Here is a 27,500-nt window from a genome sequence, read left to right as displayed (position 1 = left end):
TGGTTAAATTATGATATTTTTCTAAAATTATAACAATTTTAAGGCATAAGATTTATTATTATAATATTTTAAACTTGTGAAATTATGAAATAATACAGTAGCTATTATTTGAATACATATTATTGCCAAGAAGAAAATGTAAATCAGAATTGCGAAGTTCCTAAAACCCACGGAGAGAAAATAGGGAAGTTTGGCCTTGCTCCGCGTGAGGTTTCACTTAATTTGCAGGGTTACAAATTACGAAAATAAATTTATTTTAGTGTAACAATGACATACCAAAACAATTAGTATAGGTGTCATACTCTTACTAAAATATTATAGATATATAATATATATTTAATAATCCAATAACACATTTCATACATAAATATATATTATACTAGTAAAAGATATACACCTATTGCATGTGTTAATATTATTTTTAATCCGATCAAATAATATTAAATAATTAACACGAAATTATTTTCAATTTAGAAGAGTCGTTCGATTGAAGAGAAAGTTTAGTTTAGATTTTTTTCTATGTAAAACATTGAGTGACTTGAGGAGGTTTTTAATAGAGTAAGAAGGGTAATTTTGGAATTAAATATTTTTGTATCCTATAAAGTAGTTAACTATAAAGGTCTCAAACTTAATATATAGAAGATAGATTATATATTATAGAATATATTATATTATTAAGTTTGAGACATTTAGAGTAACTGATTTTTGGTGTCATTATCTGTTTAAATAATTATATATATTAATAAAGTGTTAAAATTTTAATGCAAGTCACATGTAGCTCAGTGGATAAAGTTCGTACTTCCTAAGCATCAATTTTGTAGATTTAATTCTTACTTAGGTCTTTTTTTCTCTTTCTTTTTTCTATTATTTTTAAAACTTGTATATCAAAATTGCAGTTGTAATGTCCTAGATTTTATATCATGTTAAGCGAAGATTTTTGAATTTGAATTGATGTGATTATAGCTGGGCCATCACGGGACCAAATCGAGCCAAGCATATGAATTACACAACTTGGGGACAGAGAGTCTGGCGCCCGAGCGGTAGTTTTTGACCGCCCGAGCGCCAGTGTTCAATAGAAGTATGTTCGGGCAGAAGATGTGGCGCCCGGGCGGTAGTTTTTGACCGCCCGGGCGCCAAGGTGTAACACGCCGAGTACTTGGACAGAGAATGCCGCACTCGAGCGGTAGTTTAGCACCGCCCGAGCGCCAACCGAGATTCAAGAAAAAATGACACGTTGCTGAAACATGCAACTTAGGATATATATATATATATATATACACGTTTGTTTCCTTCAGTAGAAAGAAAAGAAAAGAATCGAGAAAAGGTTCATGTATATGTTTTGAAAATCCTTACGCCTTTTGTGAGAAATCCGTCCGTTCGAATTGTAATCTGACTTCAGTACTGTAATCCTATCAACGTAGGCTACAACTTGACGTAAGTTTTGCTACGTTTTGACATGCTTTGAAATTATGTCATTGTCAGAATTGAATAGGATTCATATATGATGTTCTTGATATGTTAGAAATCGTAGAATCGAAGTCAGATTAAGAAACAGCTTGATTATGGAATTGTTATGAATTTTCAGACATATATCGGTTGATATTGGACAAATTTGAATTATAGATGATTATAGAATGTATTAGATATGGGTTGTGGATTGTAACTGTTATCTGGTGATGTTGTATTGCCCGGGATACTGAGATGGTACCATTATGCCGTTGATTTTGAATTAGATCCAGATTAATCAGATTCAGTGTTGAAGTGAGAATGGAACATTGATATTATGATTATCAATATGTCATTTCAGATTTACAGAGACAGTCTTGAGTTCAGAACTGAGATTGCTTCAGACCGTGAATACAAAAGAAAGGTATAAGTCAATGTGGTATTGGGAGATCGACTTGAGTCGGTTTAGACTTGAGTTTCCCTAAATCACATACTTTACTTTCTTGCATTGATATTGCATTGATTGGATTGATGTACATGTTTTTCTCTTGATTTATAGATAGCAGATATTAGAAGAGTAATCTTATGACATAAGTGCCTAATACTGGCGGGATCGCCACGGGCATATTGCACGATGTCATAAGATAGTGTATTGGCGATAGTGCCCTAGTCTGTCACCGGATAATTGGCTATCGATGTGCATAGAATTATAGCTCCTTCTATTACTGGTGATCGGTACTGTATCGATGTGGATAGAATTATAACTTCTTCTATTACTGTTGATCGATGTCATATCGATGTGGATAGAATCGGAGTTTCTTCTATTACTGGTGATCGATACTATACCGATGTGGATAGAAACAGAGCTTCTTCTATTACTGGTGATCGATGTTATATCGACGTGGATAGAACTGGAGTCTTTTCTATTACTGTTGGTCGGTCTGGAATGCCAATGTCTGTAAACCGGGATCCCTAGGCTAGGATTGAGTCTAGTCTGAGTCGTGGAGTCACGAGCATTGTCGACAGTGTGATATTAATTATATTTCAGCTTTTGATATATATTGATGTTATCTGTTCATGCTCTTATGTTTATCATATGATTGCATGATTCGTTGATTTATACTGGGATTATATTCTCACCGGATTATCCGGCTGTTGTCTTGTTTGTATGTGTACTTGACAACAGGTGGGACAGGTTCAAGGTCCAGGAGATGAGGAGAGATCGTGATTAAAGTGGAGGCTCCGGACTTGGATTAGAGATAGGGTTTGGACACTTGAAATTAGTTGTTAAACCTTAGTCGAATAAATGTATGTGGTACAGGACTTGTACTTTTATATACTGAGATGTATATATGTTTTTATGTCACTACGTTCCGCATTATTTAAAAAAAATTAGACCATGTTTATTATAATTGATTAATTAGTCCCAATGATGATTAAGAACATGATTAGCGTCCGGATCCCCACAGCAGTGCAGTTTCTCACTATTTTTTATATTATTTTTTGATCTTCGTTTAAATATAATTCAAATGAATTATAAAAAAATATTGTACAAATACGCAGCATATGTGTCGATATAGTAATAATTATAATCTGAATTAGTAACTTATAAGCATCTTAAAAAACACCTCATCAACCCCAAGCTAACTACCACAAAAAATTCAATATCGAAGTTCCAATTTTAAAAAAAATTACAATAATACTAATAACAATAACAACGATAATAAACGATCACAATAATTAATTAATGTGCAAAAAATACCTCCTCCTCCTCCTCCTCCGATAACCGAAGAAGAACCCATTCTTGAGCTTGAGCCAGAGCATCTTCCTCAACTTTCTTGCCGATCTGAATCGAGCCCACATCACCTTCCTCACTCTGAACAAAGATTTCTTCATTCTCTCCGCCGTAGTCTGTTTCCTAGAGAACTGGTAGCTCCTCAAGAACAGCTGCCGTTTCTCTAAATCTGTGTAGCCAATATCGCTTCTAAAAGTAAATATCGGAGCCATATTCGTGTAGTTCAGCGCCATGTCTGCACATACAGCTTCAATGTGTATGTATAGTTTTCGAGAGAGGGTGGTTTGCTGCGGTTGGAGAAGAGAAAGTGTGTGTCGAAATGGTTTGGTGGGGGGGTTTTTATGAAGGCATGGGGTGATGGGGGTGGTGTTGTGTAGATATGTGGAGGTTTAGTGGTCACGCCCCTATTTATTTCATGTTTTCTTTCCCTCATATCACTAGTTTTCTTTAAAAAAAATAATAGGCCTATTTATTTCATGTTGTTACATTTGCGACGGTTTTATTAAAACTGTCGTAAATATTTGCGATGGTTGTTCCTAAACAGTCGGTGATAGCTGATTTTTTTGTAGCAAGGGAAAATCAACATTTGATGTTACATATTTGATTCGTTCTGGTTTTGGTCTGATATTTTGTAAAAAGACAAATATGTGGGACGGATCGTATTGCAATGCAAATTTTTATCAGAATGTTAACGTGGTATCAGACATATCATTTACATATTTGATTTGTTCTGGTTTTGGTCTGATATTTTGTAAAGAGACAAATATGTGGGACGGATCATATTGCAATGCAAATTTTTATCAGAATGTTGATGTGGTATCAGACATATCATTATCGTTTGACACCGTGTTAGAAATATTTATAGGGACATTAGCAATTTCTCTTGTTACATGAGTATTCAGTGGAAAAGAATTTAAAGTTAAAAAAATTATTATATTGAGATCAAATCTTAACCAATTAAAATGCAAAAACCCAAAATATGACAATTTTTGTATATATTTTTTTTTCTTTTCTTTGTTGGCATAGTAATTGCTTTATTGTTCTAGTAAATTGGTATATAACAGTCAATTTATACATGAGATTCATCCTAAAATAAAATTGAAAGAATAATTTCATTGTAAGAGGAAATAATTGTTTGTTATTTATATAATTTGTTATTTTAGATATAATGGTGTGGTTTATTTTTTTGTGTAAATTGGTCTTTAAAATTGACATTGGTGAAAATTAATTGGCTTAATTTATTTGAAAATAAATTTAGTTAATTGAATCTTTAAATATTTCGATTTGATTTGTAGTCGATAGAATCTGCACCCCTAATTTTTCCATAAAAATATTATTAACACAATTTTTTTTTAATATTATTATATGATAATCTTTGTTAATTATAATATGAAATGGGATATCGCTGTAATTGCTTTCTCCAAAAAAATTCCCATGATATCCTTATTGATTGAATCTCATGTGAGACCGTCTCACGGATCTTAATCTGTGAGATAGGTTAACCCTACCCATATTCAAAGTAAAAATTAATACTCTTAGCATAAAAAGTAATGCTTTTTCATGGATGGCCGAAATAAGAGCTCTGTCTCACAAATACGACTCTTAAAACCGTCTCATACAAGTTTTTGTCATCCTTATTTTGCTTAAAAATAAATTATAGTAAAAGCTCAAATTTAATATTTGACAGGAAAGATATTACAGAGTTAAAAAAATAAATTTAATAAAAATAATGAGGCCATTTCACTAGCACTCCCCCGGTTCGATTAATATATAAATGTTTTTTAAGCCACTCTACAAGCACTCCCACTTTTCGATTTAATTTTCATATTCCATTATCATGGAATTATTACATGCGTAAAGTAGTTCGTTTCAATTTTATTAATACTTTTATTTTTAAAATTTCACTATATTTCTGTTTCTGCTTCAATTTCATTTTTATAGGTTCAAGATTTATTTTTTTTCAAATGAAATATTAATGTTATGCCATTATTTAGCCGTATAACGATTGGTAATTGGTTTATAATATACAAAAAAGAGCTAATGGAATCCTAAGCCTTGTGAAACTATCTACTAAGTGGGAAAAAAAATTAATAAATTATATATCGGTAAAAACTTGTGTGAGACGGTCTCACAGGTCGTATTTTGTGAGACGGATCTCTTATTTGGGTCATCCATGAAAAAATATTACTTTTTTTGCTAAGAGTATTATTTTTTAGGCAAAAACTTGTGTGAGACGGTCTCACATGAGACCCACTCTATTTTTTATTGTGAATATCGTTAGGGTTACCTGTCTCACAGATAAAGATTCGTGAGACCGTAATATCGAATTATTTTTCAAGTGTAACTAATTGTCCTTATCTATAAAATATTTCAAATAGTTTGGCACGTATTGCTATAGTCAATTTGACTTGCATATATAATTTAATAATTATATTAAATGCATGTATTATTGTAAGTAGATCAAGCCCGTATATTATTCTACCGAAAGTGATATATGATGACAAATGTATAAATCAAATAACTTAGGCAAAAACTTGTGTGAGACGGTCTCACGGGTCGTATTTTGTGAGACGGATCTTTATTTGGATAATCCATGAAAAAGTATTACTTTTTATGCTAAGAGTATTACTTTTTATTGCGAATATGGGTATGGTTGACCCGTCTCACATATTGTGATCCGTGAGACGGTCTCACATGAGACCTACTCAACAACTTAATAGTCTCAATTCGTTCTCACAATTATTATTTCTCAACAATATAATCTATTTTCCATTAATTTCAATTTTTGCAATTCATGACAATCGAATGTTCGATTGTAATTATATTATTAACTATATAAACGAGTGTTTGTTGTTGTACTAAAAGTTATAATTGATGATAAAAATATAACTCAAATATTTTAATTCTTACAGCACTGCCACTACGATGATGTATTGCTTCCTAAGAAAAGGTATTTATTGCTTTTCAATAATTATTATGGATAAAAATTAATGGTAAGAATTTGTGTGATACGGTCTCACGAGTCGTATTTTGTGAGACGAGTCTCTTATTTTGGTTATTCATGAAAAAATATTATTTTTTATGTTAAGATTATTACTTTTTATTGTGAATATCGTTAAAATTGACTCGTCTCACAGATAAAGATTCGTGAGACCTTCTCACAAGATACCTACTCAAAATTAATTTGAACATAAAGTGACCAGAGTGGTAGGTCGTATTTCACGTTCATGAGTCGCGTCATTTTACATGTATGTTTCACTTGTTTCTTGTTTGATTCTTCATCCCAATTGGGATTATTTTATGAACGTAGGGGGATAGATATTAATATAAGGAAACAATATAATAAGTTGATATTAACAATAATTTTAAAATATTTTACTACTTTTCTTTTTTAAATTCGAATGTTTTAGTCATATATTCTAAAAATAAAATTAGATTACACTTTCCCTTGGTGTTCGAGAGCTATCAACAAGGATTCTAACTTCAAAGACTGCTCATTTTTTCCTATTGATAAAATAAAAAATGGAATAGAAGATGAATTTCCATCAAATAGAAGAATACAAGACAAGCTTCTTCAACTGTAAAATGATTCAAATCCTTGAATTTCATTTCAACTTTCACGTATGTACATGAACGAACCACCCAGCTTGGATACAGAGACACTAACGAACGGTATTTTCATCTACAACACAAATGGCATCGACCGGTATGATTCCTAACCGATACTTGATTCCCAAAAGAATTGTCGAACATGCACACGTACACATCTAGTGTGTTAACAACTCAAACAATAGTGTGACAACAATATATCATCCCCCGAAAAAGAATGGCATGAAAATCCGGTTTCTCAACTTCATACTTGTCATCTTGTGTCATTGTTAGCAGCAGGTACTGTTGCTGGGTAACTAGACATTTCAATGTCTACAAGGGTAAGGTCGTAAGTAGCAGAGGCAGTATTTGATGCGTCCACGCGCAACGACGAATTAACTGCCTCCAATTTCAAAGCATCTATTGCTGTATCAGAACTTTGGGGAGAGGTGCTACCTGAAGATGATAGGCTAGATAACTGTATGTCTTCTAACTTGTTCCCGAACATTTGCTTGCTATTCCTTGCTGCGTCCATTTCTGGGCCTGTTGGGACAAAGGTACGAGCCCGATACTTTCTTGACCCATCCTCACCCTCACTATGGTTGTATAGGACATAATCATGATAGGTTGGTGCGAACTGTTACCAAATACATAAATAAAGATAATGAGGACCTATAGAAACATTTATTCAATTCCAAAGAAGCATTTGTGCGATTTGTGCTGAAAAGTTCACCTGGTGGACAGTATCATGGTAAAAGTCATTTAACTTCAAAGCGTGGGCAAGGCTTTCAGTAAAACCGAGATTAGAACCAATATTTGCACCCGCATACTCCTTGTATGGAAAAGCATAAAGATGACCGATGGCTGCAATAAGCATCTCAACACAAATTATGAAATTTTGGAATTCAGCAGCTTCCTCTGTATCGTTTATAAGTCCAGATTTTGCAGCCAGAAAAACCAACACACCCTGGAAAAGAAAATGGCAGAACTGAAAATTGCAATCCTCAGCATAAAACCATCAAACATGAGGCCTACACAAATTTCACATAAGCCTAACAAGAGCCGTGCTTTTTGTATGTTTCTTTCGATGATAGAACCAAAACAGCAGCGAAAAACAAACGGCCAGCTGTCCAAATAGCAACAAATGCAATGTGCCATTTAATAATGCATTACACAGAAAATAAATGACTAACAAAAAATCTGAAACTTTCAGATAATAAGCGGTCGTCAATCTTGGCAACCATGAAAGCTGATTTCATAATAGCAATGGATATTTGAAATAGGGATAGTTGCAGAGTCGCAGGGAATTTATTCACCATGCTCTGGAGAAATTATGTGCATGCAGTCTAGCCCTCAAAATATGACGAGGAAGTGGGCCAAACAGCAGACGTGATGTACACACAGTCTGGCCCTAATAAATATGTGCTATGAGGATAATCCTCAACAGCTGATATAGCATTTGTATCAGGAGAAGAAGCCGGATACCGGTAGCCAACACCCTCTTGGGCAAATTGACATCTCCCTTGCGAGAGGTATGGAAGAGGTGCTGGATTTTTAAAAGATACTAGTAACATATAGCAACAAAAACAAACCGTGAAAGTATTTCTAAGTCAAAAGGTAGCCGATATATCATCTGGAAAAAGGTTAACATGTGGAAGGCACATTTCATATCAAATAACAAAAATTACACTAAGCAAAACATGAAACAAAAGTTTAACACTAATTGAAGTGGAGATGACTTGAATAGACCCTAATAACAAGATGCCCACAGAAAAATTAAGAATAACAGTTGGCAATGGAAAGAAAAATGAGACTTCCGTGACTCCAGCAATTCCACACACACAGAGAGCTATCAATTTAATATTTGCTAGGAACAAACCTGCCAGTAAGTAAGAAAAACAACCGATTTTATTATGATGAACTTGGGAACAGGATTGAATGGCTGAAGTAAATCTCTGCAAGCCACATAAAACACAGCCAAGGCATAAAGTGCCACGGAGTACGAAATGGTGTAGATGATAGTGAGGTAGAGGTAGGATTGCCCCGGGTTAAAGTTTCCATCTTCATAATTCCCTTTTGCATAAAGTATCAAAGTAACTATGACTAGAATGGGCTTGAGGATCACAAACTGCAGACAACCTTGTTTACATCTTCGTATAAACCGCCTGCATTAAATCAATAACCAAGGGTTAACCAAAGCTGAAGGTGCAACATCACATACTTCAGGTATGTATACTTTTCCAAATGCACAATGAAGGTTTTAAATAAGACAGATAAAAAGTTACGGACAGACTTATTAACAAATTTTTTAGATGCCAAATTATCCACAATTGTCCAACATGTTTCAGAAAAAAATCGAAGGGATATATAATGTTCTTGAGAACATCAGGAACATCGATTTCATGTTAAGCTTCAAAGACTGCAATTAACCAAGTAGTACAGCCTATAATGTGAAAGCTTTTGAAGTTGAACATCAGCATTTATATTCTAATTAATGAGGACCACAAGACACGAGGAGAAATTCGAACTGAAAGGAGCAATAGAAAAGAGTAACAGAGACCGGGATGCCTACACAAGGACAAGTGGGAAAATATCATGGAACGACCAATAACCCAATCCAAACGATATAGAACAGCATAATATATGAACCACGACAAACCAACCAGTTAAAGACCTCTTTGAACATTAAATCAAAACAAATTCCAGATGTGCACAAAGATCCTCCAAAACAGTGGAGGGAAGAATCAAATATCAACATAAGCATTAGCACCTGGCTCTATCACCCACTCAAAATAGTTAGTTATATCTCACTTATTCCAATAGCATTTAAAATGAAAGTTGAACCTAGCTTCAACAAAATGTGGAAGATAGATGTTGTCAGGTGATCCTCAAGATTTAGTTATGGATTGTAAAATATGAGACAATTTCTGTATCATATTTTACCATCCAGGCAAAAGAAAACATACCCATCCAATGGAATTGGAGGGAAGCAACATGTCATTAAGCACCAATTTGGCTTCAATATTTTTCCAGTCAGGCTCAGCACAACAGCTCCTGGACCTCCTACCCACGCTAAGCACAGGGATAGGAAATTATAAATGACCCAAGCTTCATAACTGCATAAATGAGAAATCAAAACTAATTATATTATGAAGCAAAAAATAAGCCCAGTCATCTAAAATATAACAACCAACAATGATAATTGATGACTGGAAGAAGAGATAGCAATGAAGCATGAAAGAATGATAAACATTAGGTTTTAGAAACTCAGGTCGCTGTCAGATGCCTATATGAAGACACTTGATTTTTTCATTAAGTTTCTCAAACCAATGTCTAAGAAAAGCAGCATAAAATAGCTGTAATTTCATATATATTGAAAGACAGTAGCAGCGTCGAGTAGTTTTAATAAACATTTTGAATATGAAGAGTTGAAGAAAAATACGCTTGTATACTTACATTTCTCTAATGGAATCGAAGTAAATTGAGCTGTTGTTTAGAACAAGGGACAAGAAGGACATCAATGCATACACCTGTGAGAATTACAAGATGGCAAGAGCGCACTTTACAGGCAAGCAGATTTTGGTAATGTAAACAAAATATGGAGCATTCATCTACAAAAACATTGGCCAATTGCATTGAATGTGCAAAGCGGAACATAAACTAAACATGGAGGAAAAGCTAGTTGCACACAAGATATTAGCACCAAATTTACATGAAGATTAAGCCAAAATATACAATCTATTTCGAGTTATAAAGCTATTTAGCATTAAAAACTTATGATCAAGGGGTAAAAACTCCACTTCGTCACGATTTACGATGCAAGTGGAGAAGATAAAATAATATTAATTATACCAAAAATAATGGTTATGTACCACATATAAGTAAAACATGTCCTGGAAAAGTTGTTAAGCATAGTTCGCACTAGGTGTGTTTTTATAACATTTTAAAGAAATGCTGAAAAACTTTAATAGGGTTGATAAAATCAAAATCTGAAAAATTCTAAATCACACCTCGAATGAAGCAGAAAGTAGAGTTTTGGACTTCATAGTCTTTCAAATTCGTACAGTACTCAGCTATGACAGGGGGCAAATCACATGATTGGAGAAGGTTAATATCACATTCTCTGCTCTATTGAAAAGTTAGAATTCCTGTGCATTTTTGTCAATACCTCGTGCCAATTTCAGTGCTAGGCAGTGTTCAAAAACTCGCGCCTAGCCCGAGTTTTAGAACACTACCTAGCACTACGCACCGAAAAGGTGCTAGACGGACAACCTAGGTGAGACTAAGTGGGTCTAGGCGGCTCTTAGAGTTTATTGGAATTTTTTTTGGGCTTTTATTTTTTGAAAACCCATTAAACCAAAACACGACATAAAAAAGAAATATAAATTTCTATTTTTAATTTTTTGGGATTGAATGCCCAATTAAAACCGCGATTTGTTGGCTTGCGCTTATCCTAACACATCACTCTCGTCTTCTTTTCCTACTTCTGCATTCATAAAAAAATCGAACAAAGCCCTAAAAGTAATTTTTTTCTTTATTTTAATTTTTCTTGCATTGCCTTGTATCCTGACTAGCCTTAAGCAAAAGAAGCGCCTTAAGTAGAAGAAGCGGGAGGAATGAACCAGGTGTCAATTGGATTTTAACAAAGTTTGGGCTGAAATTTATTCTAAGAACCATAACAAGTTTCTTGATACCGTGAAATCCGCTTAATGGCGCCTAACTAGTCCCCGCCTAGGCAGCTTAGGCTCTAGGCATTGGTCTAGCGTCCAATTAGCACCTAGCGAATTTTAGAACCTTGGTGTTAGATAGATCAAAGACTTCACTAACTTTCCACAAAAAATTGATGTTACCATCTGCCAAGATTTTTTCCATCCTTTTCTTCAAGGAATTATTTGTGGAAACAATTCATCATTACCTTAATTTTCTTTCAATACGTTGCATAGAGTGATATTAAGTTATGAACAGCTAAATGAGACAATAATCTTCAGTGTTTATTAGGCTTTTTCACCATTAACCGAGTAGCTTGAACTATCCTTTTTTCTCGAAATTGATCTCAAAGTAAACAAAGGCGGAAGCTAGAAATAGGATGATTTGATACCCCATCCAAGCCATACACCATGAATACAAGGTAATATCAATACCATGGCATATTTCAGGTATGATCAATTGGTACTTGAAATTTGAGAACCCAATCCCAAATTACAAGCCCACACTATTCGAACAGGGGAAAACATAAGTTTTCCAACACGCAGCATTAAAATACTCACAGGAACCATAAAAATAATCCGGACAATGTATCTTTGATATATGGACTCCGTGTAGTTCAACAGATGTTTGTATATGTGGTAAATAGCCAACGCCATCGCCCCAATCGTGCAAGGTAATGCTATCAATATGTAGTATATCGGCCCCATTTCAATTTCCAATCACGGATAACACAGTAAAGTATGTCCTTCTCCAAAACCCTAAGAAAATACAGCTGCATTATCAATGGTCAGAAACAATGTGAGAGCTATTCAATTCAACCAAACAAATGTATTGAACTCGGGCCAGACCTCAAGGTTCTGGAGCAACAACTCAGTTCTCGGCCTATTCAGTGGGTTCCAACCACCTTTACCACCATCAAAGCGGACAAATTTCCCCAAATTCCTAAAAAAAATAAAAACTCGCGAAAACCCTAACACCATTAGAAGGGTATATCAATTCCGCAGCCAAGCCCATGAGAAACGAGCAATTGAATCACAGTCACAATCCCAGAGTTGAAAACAAACCACAGGCATCAAGAAAAGAAATTGTTTGACTAACCTTATCGGGTTTAATGAAACCCAATTGCAAAAAAATAAACTTGGCAATCGTTGGAGAAGAAGATGCGATTGTTCACAGATCTGAAAGTACAAAGCGAAGAATTGACGGGTTTAGGACAATAATTGCGGCTTCAAATTTCTACGAATGATTGGAATTCTCCTAATAAGTTTCATCACCAACGATGTTGATAACGATGAAAACATCTGCCATTTTTCATTTTCACCGCTTAAATTATGAGCAAATTAGTAATTACAAATAAAATATACACGTACGCGCACACACACGCGTACACACACACACACATATATATATATATATATATATATATATATATATTCTATTTTATTAAAGTCGACTAGTCGAGGACAAAGAAAGACACAAACTTTTTCTTTCAACTTTTATTTTTATGATACTGATATTACGTTTTTGTTTCTTGTTTTTTTATTTTTAAATTTCAACACACATTTTATTTTTATTTTTTTTATTTCAACAATTCAAATATCAATTTAATCTTTTCATAATTTGTCAAATTTCACTTTAATTCATCGATAATATGGAATTTATATTTGATGCCTTTTTAGGTTTGGTTTCTCAATTTGAATTTTAGTTAATTTTATTTTTTTTGTTATGATTTAATAATTGAAATGTTGATATATAATATTAGGGAATTTGAGATTCTCAATCTCCATTTTTTAAATAAATTTATTATATAATACCGATGCTACAAATTGTATGCATGTATCTTGCATGTCTTTATATTATATTCGATTTTCTTGAGTACCAAGTGATATGGTTATTGGAAGAGAAATAAGTGGGATCAGTAATTATATATATTGTAAGAATAATCGAAAGATTTAAAATATATGAGTTTTATCATCAGAAAAAAAATTTATATATTTATTTAAATTTTAATGTCATTTAAAACTAAAAAAAATACATGATTGAGATATTTAAACAACTTACAACGTGAATAAATTAAATATGGCAATGAGATTACATAATTTTTGTGACAATCAGAATCCGAGTGTATGCATATATGTCCATTACAAAATTATCTGATTTTACTTAGTGAGATGTGATTATATATCTTAGGATCGAAAAAAAGTTTATAGAGGGATGAATAAACTTTTTAAGAAATTGGAGTTTTTAAATTTGTTTACAATCGTTTTTAGGCAGTTGAAATTTTTTTCGAAGGTTAGAAATATGAATCATTTAGAAGTGCAGAAGACGATTATGAATTTCTAATGATAGCTACAATCGGTTGATTAGCACGTTAACAAGAAACGGTTCAAAATGTATGAGATTGCAGAAAGTAAAGACACGTGATTTTATGGATGTTCAGAGATAAAACTCTACGTCACCCCTTCTTCCTTTTCAAGAAGGATTTCACTAAAATACTTTGACTTTACAAACTATTGCAACAACCCACTCAAATCAAGACTTATCATATTGCCTGTATTGGAGCTCTTAGTGATCACTTTACACTTCTAGATATTTAAGAACCATCGGTTCACAAGACCACTTAGTAAATCAAATAACCCAACGATTACTGATATTTAGAAACAGTATGTTTGAGTAGCACGAGATTGATCCTTGAATGATCATATTGATTTCTGATGAGTGGATGCTTGAATGAGCGATGAAGAATAAAACTTAAAGTGCACTCAAAATCTTTAGATATGCAAGCTTAATGATGTGGCAATATAGTTATTGAAAAATGTGTGTGTCGTAGAGTGCAAAAGTCAGCGATCTATATTTGCATTCTTCAAGTCTTCATTTTTATAGACCATCGGTCCAATGGTCGACAAAAGATATGCAATGTAAACCTGTAGCGTTGAAATGATGTGTCACTATCAGCTGCGAAAACATTTAATGTTCTATTTGCTTTATATACCATCTTTATAGTAACTGTAATCTCCATCAGAACTTGTAGGATATTTGAACAATATTCTTTCCATTTTGGGATAGTGATATAAATGAAGATCTTTATCTGGACTGGAGCAAGATATGATTGACTTGTAGCGGTGCAAAACAATTTTAATGCCTTGAGCCGGTCAAAGAATATTCTTCATTAAATGTTTAATAAATAGCTCCTTAAATGAAGCGGTTGAAGTCTTTAAATAGCCGGTTGGAAAACTTCGAATGTTGAAACTCTTCAAGCTGCTGAGATGCTGCAAGCGGTTGAAGCTGTAATGTCTAGAAAATTCGAGCTACGTAACCTGACTACATTAAATGTAAGGTTTTTACCAAAATACGTGTTTAATTATTTTAATACATTAAATGCATGATATTTGCATGTATATGTGTTTTATTCATGGTTTATTAAGGTTTCATTTATTAGGGCTTTTAGTAGTATTTCGCGCTCGAACAAAGAACGGAGACCGGGGATAATTAAGGAAAAATATTTTTATTATTAAATAATTATTTAGTATATGATGTAATTAAGGGTGATTTCGAAAATGGGCCTTGGTAGGGTATTTTACTCGCCGTGTACATATTTTAAATCGGTAGCCAAAATTTAGCATGTCGGGGGAATTTTTTGAGGGTTCAGGCAATATTTTTAAAAACGTATCAAAACGAAATATTTTTCGGGAGTGTTTTTGGGCTTGATGAGATTATTTTATTGCATAATGATATGATCGATTAACTGGTGAAGGAGTGTTTAGAAGGGGATTGAATAAACACTCTTTATTATCACAATCTTTTCGAATGTTGAGTCAGTTTAGTGACAAACTTAAACTCGAAATCTTATCAGTCAATATCAATCAGTTAACAATAAAGTGCAGAAATAAACTAATTGACAGATAGAATGAAAAACTGATCAGAAAATACACGAGACTTTATGGATGTTCGGATATTTCAATCATTCCTACGTCACCACTTCTATCACAGGAATATGATATCCACTAAAAGACTTTGACCAATACAAACACTTGACAAACCCACTTCACTTTTTGGACTTAACAATGCCAAAAATAAAACTCTTAGTTTACAATTTATTTCACAGTAGTCAACTGGTTTTAGCACAATTGATCTCTTTAAGATCGTATTTACAATAAGATGATTTGTTCTAGTAAGCTTGAAAAGTAGCCTATAATGCTACGAATATATCTGATAAAAGTTAGCTTCTAATTCTTTGAATATGAGCGATAGTTTCAGCAGAGTAACAACAAGAATGATCGTTTTTATCGTCTCTCTCTTTTCTTTCAACTACTCTTCTATGCTATTTATAGGCTTCTCTTCAACGGTAATAATCAATATAATTTGAATCTTTATATCCGTTGTTTGTCACGTCAATCTTTTTCTGACATTCGTACACTGCAGCTGAATTTCGGCATTTCTACTAATAGTTGCAGTCTGCTTTTGTACTGTTTGTCGGTTGAATGTCCTTTTCCTTAACTGGTGACGTGTACAGCTGAAGAATGAGCTGAAGCAATGGCTGGTAAGCTCACTGAAACGTCTGCTATTCGTTTTGCTTAAAAGTACTAATTTTTTTTTAAACCTCACATAGCATCGGCCGAACTATAAAATATTGTTGACATCATTTTAAAGGAAATAGTTTAAAGTATAAAATCGTCAAACATTTTACCAACCTAAAAATATTATTTCAAAAGTATAGCTCATACTATTACCTCTCAAAAGCACCTCATAAACATAAATAAAAGTCATAAAATATCTTTAACAAAATCTTAAAAACATAAATTATAACTAGTGCGGAAAACTAGCGTCGATCCTCGGGTTATGTTCACCTTCAGTTCAGTCAGATCAACCATCAAGACCTCCATAAACATTATTATCATAATCAACTGCATCAATCACACTTAGTGAGTCTAAAGACTCAACACGTCATATTCTTGATACCAAATAATACGTATAAAAATCACATACAACAGTGAAAATACTTGTACTTAAAATACTGTTTTCATGAAGATGCATAAACTTCAAACATGAACATTTTCGTAATAATTTTCATGATGCATAAACTTTAAAAAAATTTCATGATCCTTTTTCATAAAAATTTTCATAAACATAATCATATCATCCTCAACATATTCATATTCATATTATCATGAACATATACGTATTCTTTTTTTCTTTTCGTTGAATTCAGATAGTAAATTGTGACTTTCATGTTCATCTACATCTACGTGTTGGGCGATATATCCATTTACATGTAACCACAGTACTAGGCGGCGGAGACACCAGCAACACTGCTCACCGGTCAACTGGCCTTGGCCTTGGCCTTACGTATTAACATATCATATTATACATATACATATTCATATCTGTGTCCAAGGAAACACGATCGTCGGGCTCCCACTGAGACCATAACCCTCACGAAATTTCCAACGATCTCATCATATTAGTCACAATTACTTCACTTCCTTCAATATTTCATATTATCATCACTTTACAAAATTTAAACATGCATGTAATAGTTTTTCTTTTAAACCAAGCATGTGACATGTCTTTTAAATGTTCATAATTAAACCATAAAATCCATAATAGTTTTAAAAATAACATTTTAACATATACATATCCATGAACATTTAAAATAACATTTGAACATATAAAAATTCATAAACATTCCAATTAATCATATTAGGATATAAAACAACATTCAGAACACTGCCATGACGTTTACTAATTTCTAGGTGTAAAATGACATTTTACCCCTAGACGTAAAATTTCACGTTTTTGACATTTTCTTAATTTAATTGACTCTTAACATGTCCCAAATAATTATTTAAGCTTACATGAATTTTCTCATATTTTTATTTAGCATAAATCGAGGACTTTTAAATTAATCTTTAAATAAGACGTATTATTACGTTTTAATCCTGAATTAAATCAAATCTTAGTATAAAATTTCCAAATTAAAAACTTAGAATTTTAATCATTATTTGAGATTAAATATAATTTTCCATAAGTTTATAAAGCTTAAACTAGGCGTTTCAATTAATTCGTTAATTAGCGTTTCGTGCAGCGATTAAATCCCGAATAAATCTGAAACTCCATATTTTGATCCCAAACTTTTAACATAACATTTTTATGATTAATTCTACCCTTCCAAGTCATGAGCCACACCAGTGGACCCATGGATTCAATTTTAGCCTTTTAATTTTAGTTTTTGACACCTTATCGAACATACCGAACCATCTCCTAATTTACTCGAGCCATGCCCGAGCCACCTTGAGCCAAAACCTAGCCAACCTATATAGGAACCCTATGAACAAGCCCAGACCGAAAATCCAGCCTTGGCCCGCTCAAAAACTTCCTGGAAATCGACCTAAAATTCTGCATGTGTGTGTGTTTTAGAATCCTTGGTCTATTAGGTTCCCTTGTCAACTAGGACACCTCCAATCCTTAACCACTTGAACACTCATCAACCTAACCCTCCTTGGACCACGCCCAGACTCAGCCCAAGCCTTGAACCAGAGCCCAAAGCCACATCAATCCACCTGCCCTCCAACAGCTGCATGCGTGAGTCTGCACAGCAAGTGTACTCCACGTTTTTGCTGCTAGGGCCCCAACCACCGAGCCACCCCTTGAACCAATCCCTCAGGCACTCTCCTAGGACCCTAATGAGTCGACCTATCCTAGCCTAGAGCCCTCTGACCGAGCCTCATCTTTCATACACCAGCTGTAATCCCTGCGCACCTTATCTTCCAATTCTCGGGAGGAGTCCTAGCTTGCTAGGACTCTCCCCAGTCCCTGGTCTCGAGTCCTAGCATGGCTAGGACTCTTCCCCTGACCCATAACATTCCCTAGCTCCCCCTGGTTTAGCCAAGGCCAAGCCATGCATCAATTCTCCTTCACCCGATTGCATAAGCTACAATAATGATCAATTTGGTTCCAGCTTTAATCCCTACGTGTTCAGCCTGTTGTGGGTAATCTAGGACTCTTTTAAAACGTATAAAACATGCCCCTAACAAGTCCTAATCATGGCATCCCCTTTTACAACACAAAAAACAAGTTTTTGGATGAAAACACAAGCGTTAAAAATCACTTATGATGCAAATCCGAAAATATAACATGATGCAAATTGTATTTCATGCAAAAAAAATTACATAAATACTATGGTGTGATGGATGAGTAAAAAGAGAATTATGACGCGCCTTTGCGTATTTTACGCACGAAAAACCGTTGACGATTGCGAATAAATGCGGCACGAAGACGATGGCTTGAACCCTTGCAACTTTTGATGTTTTTCCCCTCAATTTGATTGTGTGTGCCGTGTATTTGGTGGTGGGGAGAGTTTGATTAATTTAGGGGTGTGGGGCGTGGGTTATGGTGTGCATGGGGTAGATTTAGATTTTACATAATGCTTAGAATCTTAATTAAATTCTAATCGCTAGTTTAGGCCCATTAACAACTTAATTAAGCCTACTTAGCCCATTAGTATTTAATTAAAATATTTAAAATAATTTTGCTTAAATAAGTTTGTGAATTTATTAGCCAAGTTTCCAAAACATTCGTTTTTTTTGTTGAAAGCCAACACCGACAAAATTTACGTCCCGGCGTATAAAATCACCTCAAAATCCATTTTCATAAATATGAAAAAAAAGCATCAACCATATTTTAAGTAATTAAAAATAACTATTTAATAAAAACATTTTCTATTTTTCAGCCCTCGATCTCCAGTTCCTCGATCGCAACTCGAATAACCTTTAAAAATACATTTTAATGTAACCATGTAGAAAAATATATTTTAAACATGTAAATATGCACAACATAATTAATTAATGTAATTAAAAATTAAAATACAAAATAATTTAATAATTGCATGCATGTGGTTCGCGTGGACCTTCGAATTTCGGGACGTTACACTCACAACTGAATGTAGCAACTGCTGATCAGTTAGTTGGCTTCGTAGGTTCAGTTTTGAGTATTTGTTCAGTTACTCTCAAACTTCTTGATCAGTTAATCCAATCGATTTAAGCACTTAGTTTGTCAAACAACCGAAATTCAGTTTCCAACAATTTCCCCCTTTTTGACAAAACTTGGAATTTATGAACTGATGAACTGAGTCGAATACTTGTAGATAAAATAATCCTTTCAATGTACAGACTCATATAAAGAATAAGAGAAGTATGAAATAAGCTTCAAAAATCCAAAAAATAAAAGAATCTATTTCTCTTTGATGGTCTTTGAGGGTGTCTTTGAAGATTTCTCTAGCTCTTGTTCTTCCCACTTTTTGTCAAACTCGTCAACCTTTCTCGATAAAATCCGCACATCTGTGTTGAGATCTGACACCTGCATTTAATAGTATGTCTTGCAGGAAATTCATTCTTTTGGACATAGAGTGTTCCAGATAGTCTAGACGTCTTGTAACCAAAGCTTGAGTCTGGAAATGAGCTTCAATTGATACTCTGTCTTTCCTAAGTTTGTCTAATTGAAGGAATAAAGAAGTGACGTCCTTTTGGATTTGGTGCAAATTTCCCATGGTGTTGTCTTTCATCGAATCAAATCTCATAGTGTGCAGGAATTGAGTTGACTTGATATCTGACAAGGTAGACACTATACAGGCGAGATTGGACTGGATCTCCTAAATTTCTTCGATCAAAGATTCACTTGCTATCGAGATGGCATGAGACGTAGCTTCAGAAGCTGTTGGTTCCTATTCTCTGTCTTGTTGATCAAAGATGATCAGTGCCCTGTCAGTTGTACTTGCTTCAAGTGTCACCAGTTACGAATCCTATTCTGGTAAGGCTTCCTGTTGAATTTTTTGAGGAATATAAGGATTCTGTTCTACAAAGATACTTGATGGCTCTTCAGTTTGTGGATCAGCTGAAACAGTAGATGGTTGTTCAGTTTGTTGCGCAGCTGATGGACAAACTGGTTCTTCAACTGAAATATTAGCTGGTTCTTCAGTTGGCACTTCTTCAGTTTGTGTCGAGTCTAGCTGAGCCTCTTCAAAAACTGCATGTTCGGTCATGGCAGCTGACTGAAGTGGTTGTTCAGTTTCTACAAAAATAGCCTGATCGGCTGGTTCTTCAGCTTCAAATTTTTTTTCACCTGCTCCAGTAGTTTCCAGCTGGATATCAGCGGTAACTGAATTGATAACTTCATTAGATTTGCCAGTGACAGCTCAGTATCAAAGTAAAGTTTAAGTTCAGCAGTTGAGGATGGAGGTGAAGAAGATAATGGTTGTACATTTTCGGAAGTAGAATCAGTTGCTTGCTTGGAAAACTCAGCAACTGGTTCTTTGGACTGCTCCTAATGTTGAGATGATTGTTCAGTTGGCTCTTGAGTTGAGATATTTTGGGAATCTGCTGAAAGAGTCGGCTCTTGGTTCATTTCCCATTGTTTGATTTCCATCTGGAGTGATAGAAGATACGAGTCCAGTTGGCCATAAACAGCTTTATCATTGAATGCGGTTGGACTGGTAGGATCAAAATTGAGTCGCAACTGAGTAAGCATTTTTTGTAACTTCTTCTCACACATTTGGTCAAATAAGTATTTCTTTCGCTCCAGAGTTTGAACTAGTTGAAGAAGCTTTGACCATTTTAAGCACAACCTTCTCTAGTTTTATGAATTTCTCCAGACCTGATTTCTTCTGATAGCTGCGTAGCAAAAAATCCAGTTCTGAATTTAAGCCATTCATCGTAGACTTTCAGCTTTGTCAAAGAGAACTCATTGATTTCTTTCCATATCAGATCAATATGAGTTTGAATTGGGTTTGTTGGCCTAGGCTCTTCTTGCATTTTCTCTTTGCCTTTTGAGTCAGTAAGGGCATGAGGAATGCTTAGCCCTGAAGTTGTTGCATCAATTCTCTCTCTGATAACTTCTCTTTTGGTCTTGCAATCGGTAGAGGAGTGTAGACAGTAATGTTGATCAAAGGAGCCTTGATTCGAGCCGATTTTTTTCATCACCAGATTCGGTGATCTTCTCCTTTGATTGAGCAGCAGATTGAGGTAGCTGAAGATTCAGTTGGAATGGCTTGCAGAGGTATAGCCTGAATAGGCTGTTGAGCTTCTGACTTAATCATCCTTTAAGTTGGGATGGTTCCAATTGTAGCAGCAGGTTTGGTCTTCATAGTCTTGGGTTTCTTGGTGATTTTGGGTGACGGAGTCTTCTCAGAGTCAGTCTCAGATACAATCAGTTTGCGCTTGGTTGTTGTGGGGACCCGGACGCTAATCAAGTTCTTAATCATCATTGGGACTAATTAATCAATTATAAAACAGGGTCTAAAATTTTTTTCTTTTTAAAATGCGGAACGTAGTGAAATCAAACTAATATACATATCAGTATAAAATACAATACAAGTCCTATACTGCATGCATTCAAACTAAACTAAGGTTTAACAAAGCACATGTTGTGGGGACCCGGACGCTAATCAAGTTCTTAATTATCATTGGGACTAATTAATCAATTATAAAACATGGTCTAAAATTTTTTTTCTTTTTAAAATGCGTAAAGTAGTGAAATCAAACTAATATACATATCAGTATAAAATACAATACAAGTCCTGTACTGTATGCATTCAAACTAAACTGAGGTTTAACAACTAATGTCAAGTGTTCAAACCCTTTTATACATCATAATCAAAGTCTGTAGTCTCCACTCTAATCACGATCTCTCTCTTCATCTCCTGGACCCTGATCCTGCCCCACCTGTTGTCATGTACACATACAGACAAGACAACAGCCGGATAACTCCGGTGAGAATAAATCCCAGTATAAATCAACGAACCATGCAATCATATAAACAAATATAAAGCATGTAATCAGGTAACAGATGTATGTATCCCAATCTGAAACATAAACAATCATAGACTGTCGACAATGCTCATAACTCTATCATTCAGACTAGACTCAATCCTAGTCTAGGGATCCCGGTTTCCAAATGTGATGTTCCTATATCGAATTCCGTAATAGAAGGAACTCTGATCCTATTACTCGATATAACCAAATATGGTGTTCCTATATCGAATTCCGTAATAGAAGAATTACAATCCTATTTACTCGATATAACCAAGCATCTGGTGTCCTGACCTAACCGTCATGGACTGTAGCTCTATCGCTAATATTCAATCTTGAGACATCGTGCAATGTGCCCGTAGCGATCTCGCCACTGTCAGGTACTTCCGTCCCAAGATTTCTATACTATCCTGTGACATCGTGCAATGTGCCCGTGGCGATCCCACCACTATCAGGCACTTCTGTTACAAGATTACTCGTCTGATACCTGCTATCTATAACTCAAGAGAACAAGTATATCAGTCAAATCAATGCAAATATCAATGCAATAAAGTAAAGTATGTGATTTAGGGAAACTCAAGTCTAAACCGACTCAAGTCGATCTCCCAATACCACATTGACTTATACCTTTCTTTCGTCGGTTTCTGGCTCAGTCGTAGTCATGAATTCACAGTCTGTCTGGCAATGACAATATCAATAATCTCATGTCAATATACCTTTCAAATCAATAAAAATCTGATCAATCTGGATTTAATTCAAAATCAACGGCATAACGGTACAATTTCAATATCCCCGTCAATACAATATCCTCAAATCAAAGTTACAATCCATAACCCATATCCAATACAATATATAATCCAGTTCCAATTCAAATATGTCCGGTATAAATCAATATACCCTAAAAATTCATAACAATTCCATAATCAGTCTGTTTCTTAATCTGACTTCGATTCTACGATGTCTAATATGTCAAGAACAACATATATGAGTTACATTCAATTCTGACAATATCATAATTCCAAAACATGTCAAAACGTAGCAAAACTTACGTCCAGTTGTAGCCTACGTTGCTAGGAACTCGGTATCGAAGTCGGATTTAAAATCAGACGGACGGATTGATCGTAAATCGAATTCTGGAATCAAGGATCAAAGTGTTCCCCGGATTTCCGTTTTCTTCCCCGGAGAGTTGGATGCATGTGTATATATATATATATATATATACATCTCACACATGCATTAGGCCAAGTGGCTCGGTGTGCCTACTGCACGTCTCGCGCATATGCGCGACATCATGCGGCGCATATGCGCGAGACCTACTGGTCTGCGCATTGTTCTCCTCGGCAGCTCGCGCATATGCGCGACTTACCTCGCGCATATGCGCGAGACCTACTAGAATTCTCCTTGCCCCATCGCATAGCTCGCGCATATGCGCGCTTTCCGTCGCGCATGTGCGCCGATGGTACTGTCCTCGCACATATATTTTTACACATTACCTCGAATCGTGTCTCGGTTAATCCTTTCATAATCATATTAAATTATAAATCAATAATTACAGATTATTAGGATTAAATTTCCGGGCATTACAGTTGTCTTCTAGACTTTTGTCTTAGCCTTTTTGACTGACTTGGGAGTTTTCTGCATCTCAATTTTTTTCTTTACTTTCAAAAACTGCTGAGGAGACATGTCCAATTTGAGCTTCGGTGGCTGGACATTTTTAGCATTGAAAACTTTGAACTTGAATGATTTCTCAGCAGCATCACCCACTAACCCTTTCACTTTCAGCATATATCTGAGTTGCACTGCATATCCCTTGGATTGCTTGGTTGATTGAAACATGTTCTTCAAGATATTGAAAATAATGTTCTTCCAATTCATCTTCCTGTCAACCATGATTGTCGTCATGGCTTGAAATTTTTCCAAGGTTAGGGCAGAAAATGAACCCGCCTTTGCCAATTGCCCCTTGGCTACAATATTAGCCAGCAACTGTACCTCTTGCTTCAATTTCTTCTTGGGATCATAAACCTTGATCTTCCGACCATCAGCAGAAAGAAGAGTTTGCATCTCTTCAACATCAGATGCCTTCACCTCAGTGATATATGCATGCCCCTCAGAAGGCAGTTGAAATAGGTCGCTGAAGAAGCCTTCATCAACAATCAGCAGCTGAGTCTTGATAGTATTAGCGATCTTGCCATCAGTAGTGATGTATCCATTAGCGTAGAAGTCTTGAATCTCCTTCAGATAAATTTCTTGGGAAGATTTTCCCAGAAATCCCTTCAGTCCGGCTGCTTTTAATTTGAGAAAGTTATTCTTGATGCCTTCATCCTTCACAGTCAAGACTGAATCAAAATCAACAGACATAACATTGAGAATGTGAGCAGGAACTTGGTTGGCCATTTGAGTGAATTGAGATCTGCAAAAGAGAATAATCTTTGAGTAGTAATTTGCTCTGAATGCTGATGTGCGCGTAAGAAAGAAGAACTGAATTGGGGCGGGTATAGTACATATGTATGTGACTATTCAAATTTTTGGACACGTGTTAGTCAAGGAAAAAATTAGATAAAAGCGTGTGTCGTGTGATGAAAACGTGTGAAGAATATAAATGGATCACGTGAGTCCACGTTTCAAAGTACTATACATTGAAGGACAACAATTAAATGCGATAACAATCAGTCGCTTCACTTAATATGGAATATTATATGATTAATCAGTTAACTTATTGGAGAAGATCAGTTATGTCAGTGGCTGACTGACCAGTTGGGGACCGATTCAGTTCAGTTGAAGACTAACTGACTGATGTCATCTCAGTTTACCAATTAAAATCTAATATTCCCCCTTAATAAATGCATAAAATTAAAATAAGGGAAAGAAAAACTTAGTCTGGATCAGTTATATCTAATTGATAACTGATGGCTCTTCGTCTTCCTCCTGTCTCTTCAATAACGGTCTATAAATTAGACCGTTTGTCATTTAAAAATAACATCTTAAGCTTAGATGGATTGTGAAATCAGTACCCACGTCCCTCATCTTTCATGGACACCGTATCGCTTTCAGCGATTTAAGAAGGTTGTTGAAGAGTACGCCTTTTTAGAAGTTATGTCCGTTTGGACTACATCTCATGAACTTCAATCAATCAACAATGGTGAATTTCCTGCTTTTTCTAACAGAGATCAATTGCAGGGAAATTTAAGAGACTTGATGAAGTCGATCATATTTCCGAGCTTGTCAAGGATGATGTGCTGATCCATATGATGTTGTGGAAGGAATGACAATTGCTTGAAAATATTTCTAATACAGAAATCTTCAAGGCTATGTTTGGTTCGTTTTTTATTAATCTATAGGCCCTTGATTATGATTGAAAGCCCACACTATACATGTTATTTGTGTGATTAAATATCCATCCTCAAAGGGTGTGATAATTAATAATTTTTGAATAGTATTATGGTAAGATTGTATATTGACCATAATACCCTTGAATTATTTTCTTCAATATAATATGAAAATTAAAATTAGTGAAAATTTAATAATTAATATAATATTTAAATTTTTATTATATTTTTTATAAATTAATTTCATATATTTTACTTATTTTCAATCATTTTAAAGAAAATAAATTGTAATGCAAATGTATCTTAAATTAAATTTTTATGAATTTGTAATCTTGTTAATTATTTTTTTTATGAAAATAAATATTTTTTCAATTCTAATTTATTTTTTAAGGATTTAAATTAATTTTAATAAATGTAAATTATAAATATTTAATTATATATCCAATTATTTTAAATATATATATATTTAATTAGCATTTGAGACATTTTAGTCATTACAATAAAATTCACAAAATTAATCCATCATTTTAAAATCATACCAAACACCATGTTATTTATCCCACCATACTATTAATTCATATATCTCATTTTTTAATCACTCTAATTATTAATCATTTACTTATCCTATCACACGTACCAAACAGAGCCCAAGAGTATTAGGAGTCATGATTTGAATAACTGGTTGACTGTTTGGCAAGATGCCACTGCAAAACACGTGGATTGTGTAACTGTTTTTCGATTTTTTTTTTTGGTTTTCATCAATAAAATTTCAGTTTTGATTCATTTTTGTCTCTTTACTTTTCTCAAACAAACTAATATTAGTCGAAAGACATTGACTGATAACAGCTGACTGAAATGTTATTAACTGACAACCGAATAACTGAGTAGTTACTTCTTGATAAAAGATCAACTGATCAGTTATAAATGAGAATCAATAAAATGACAACAAAAATGATATAATCAAGTTAAATCAATTAAAACAAGTATATTTCAAAAATGAGAAAACTTAGCCTCTGACAGTGGTTTGGTGAAGATGTCTGCAGCTTGTTGTTCAGTTAGAACATACTCCAGTCTGATAGCTTTCTTTAAAGCATGATCTCCGATGAATTGATGACTGACATCAATGTGCTTAGTCCTTGAGTGAAGAACTAGATTGTAAGTAATTGCAATTGTGCTTGTGTTGTCACAAAATATTAGCGATTCTTTAGCATCAACCCATAATCTTTCAGTTGTTGCTTGATCCAGAGCAGTTGGGCGCAACAGCTTCCAGCAGCAAGATATTCTGCTTCTAGCTATGGATGTTTGCTTCTTTCTCAACCACGAGATCAGTCTATCTCCTAGAAACTGACACGATCCACTGGTGCTTTTAGGATATAGCTTACATCCTGCATATTCTGCATCTGAATATTCAACTAAATTGAAAGAAGAGTCTTTAACATACCATAATCTCACATTTTGTGTGCCCTTAAGATATTTTAAATACGTTTGGCAGCTGAAAAATGCGATTGTTTAGGATTTGCCTGAAATGTAGCACACATAAAAACAACAAATACAATATTAGGACGACTAGCAGTTAGGTACAATAATGAACCTATCAAACCTCTGTAGAGTGTCGTCTCAACTGATATTCTCCCTTGATTATTGTCAAGTTTAACTGATGAACTCATGGGAGTACTTACAGCTGAACATGTTTCCATGCCAAATTTCTTAAGCAATTCCTTCGTATATTTGATCTGACTGATAAAAATACCAGTTTCCAGTTGCTTCACTTGCAGACCGAGGAAAAATATCAGTTCACCCATCATAGTCATCTCAAATTTGTCTTGCATTAACTTG

At 34.5% G+C, this 27,500-nt stretch overlaps 2 protein-coding genes across 4 annotated transcripts; both read right to left on the bottom strand.

Moving 5' to 3' along the window:
* Positions 1–3,089: 3,089 nt before the first annotated feature.
* On the bottom strand, positions 3,090–3,585 carry LOC140810760 (uncharacterized). Its single transcript, XM_073168643.1, has one exon. It carries the CDS (start codon positions 3,472–3,474, stop codon positions 3,187–3,189), a length of 288 nt encoding a protein of 95 aa, XP_073024744.1. The 5' UTR covers positions 3,475–3,585; the 3' UTR covers positions 3,090–3,186.
* A 3,184-nt stretch (positions 3,586–6,769) lies between these two features.
* LOC140808800 (uncharacterized) lies at positions 6,770–12,867 on the bottom strand. 3 transcript variants are annotated; one of them, XM_073166071.1, is made up of 8 exons: positions 12,811–12,829; positions 12,385–12,714; positions 12,097–12,308; positions 10,286–10,359; positions 9,796–9,945; positions 8,709–8,994; positions 7,563–7,796; positions 6,770–7,466 (listed from the first exon to the last, which is right to left on the bottom strand). In XM_073166071.1, exons 3-8 carry the CDS (start codon positions 12,241–12,243, stop codon positions 7,104–7,106), a joined length of 1,254 nt encoding a protein of 417 aa, XP_073022172.1. In that variant the 5' UTR covers positions 12,244–12,308; positions 12,385–12,714; positions 12,811–12,829; the 3' UTR covers positions 6,770–7,103. The 3 variants fall into 3 exon arrangements, with proteins under 3 accessions (XP_073022172.1, XP_073022173.1, XP_073022171.1); XM_073166072.1 differs by having other exon boundaries at positions 12,097–12,294; positions 12,385–12,867; XM_073166070.1 differs by having other exon boundaries at positions 12,385–12,866.
* Between the last annotated feature and the right edge of the window lie 14,633 nt (positions 12,868–27,500).

Source organism: Primulina eburnea, chromosome 13, assembly GCF_022965805.1.
Source record: "Primulina eburnea isolate SZY01 chromosome 13, ASM2296580v1, whole genome shotgun sequence".
NCBI classification, from domain to species: domain Eukaryota; kingdom Viridiplantae; phylum Streptophyta; class Magnoliopsida; order Lamiales; family Gesneriaceae; genus Primulina; species Primulina eburnea.
This window is presented reverse-complemented; position numbering and strand designations above follow the sequence as displayed.

Bases quoted from the DNA above. Each gene is read 5' to 3' on its own strand.
- LOC140810760 (XM_073168643.1), bottom strand. From the start codon at position 3,474: ATGGCGCTGAACTACACGAATATGGCTCCGATATTTACTTTTAGAAGC.
- LOC140808800 (XM_073166072.1), bottom strand. From the start codon at position 12,243: ATGGGGCCGATATACTACATATTGATAGCATTACCTTGCACGATTGGG. The intron at 8,995-9,795 runs GTATGTTTTCTT...GATTTAATGCAG, and splicing joins CCTCCAATTCCATTGGATGG to GCGGTTTATACGAAGATGTA. The intron at 7,797-8,708 runs GTTTGTTCCTAG...TTTCTTTTCCAG, and splicing joins TTTTTCTTACTTACTGGCAG to GGTGTGTTGGTTTTTCTGGC.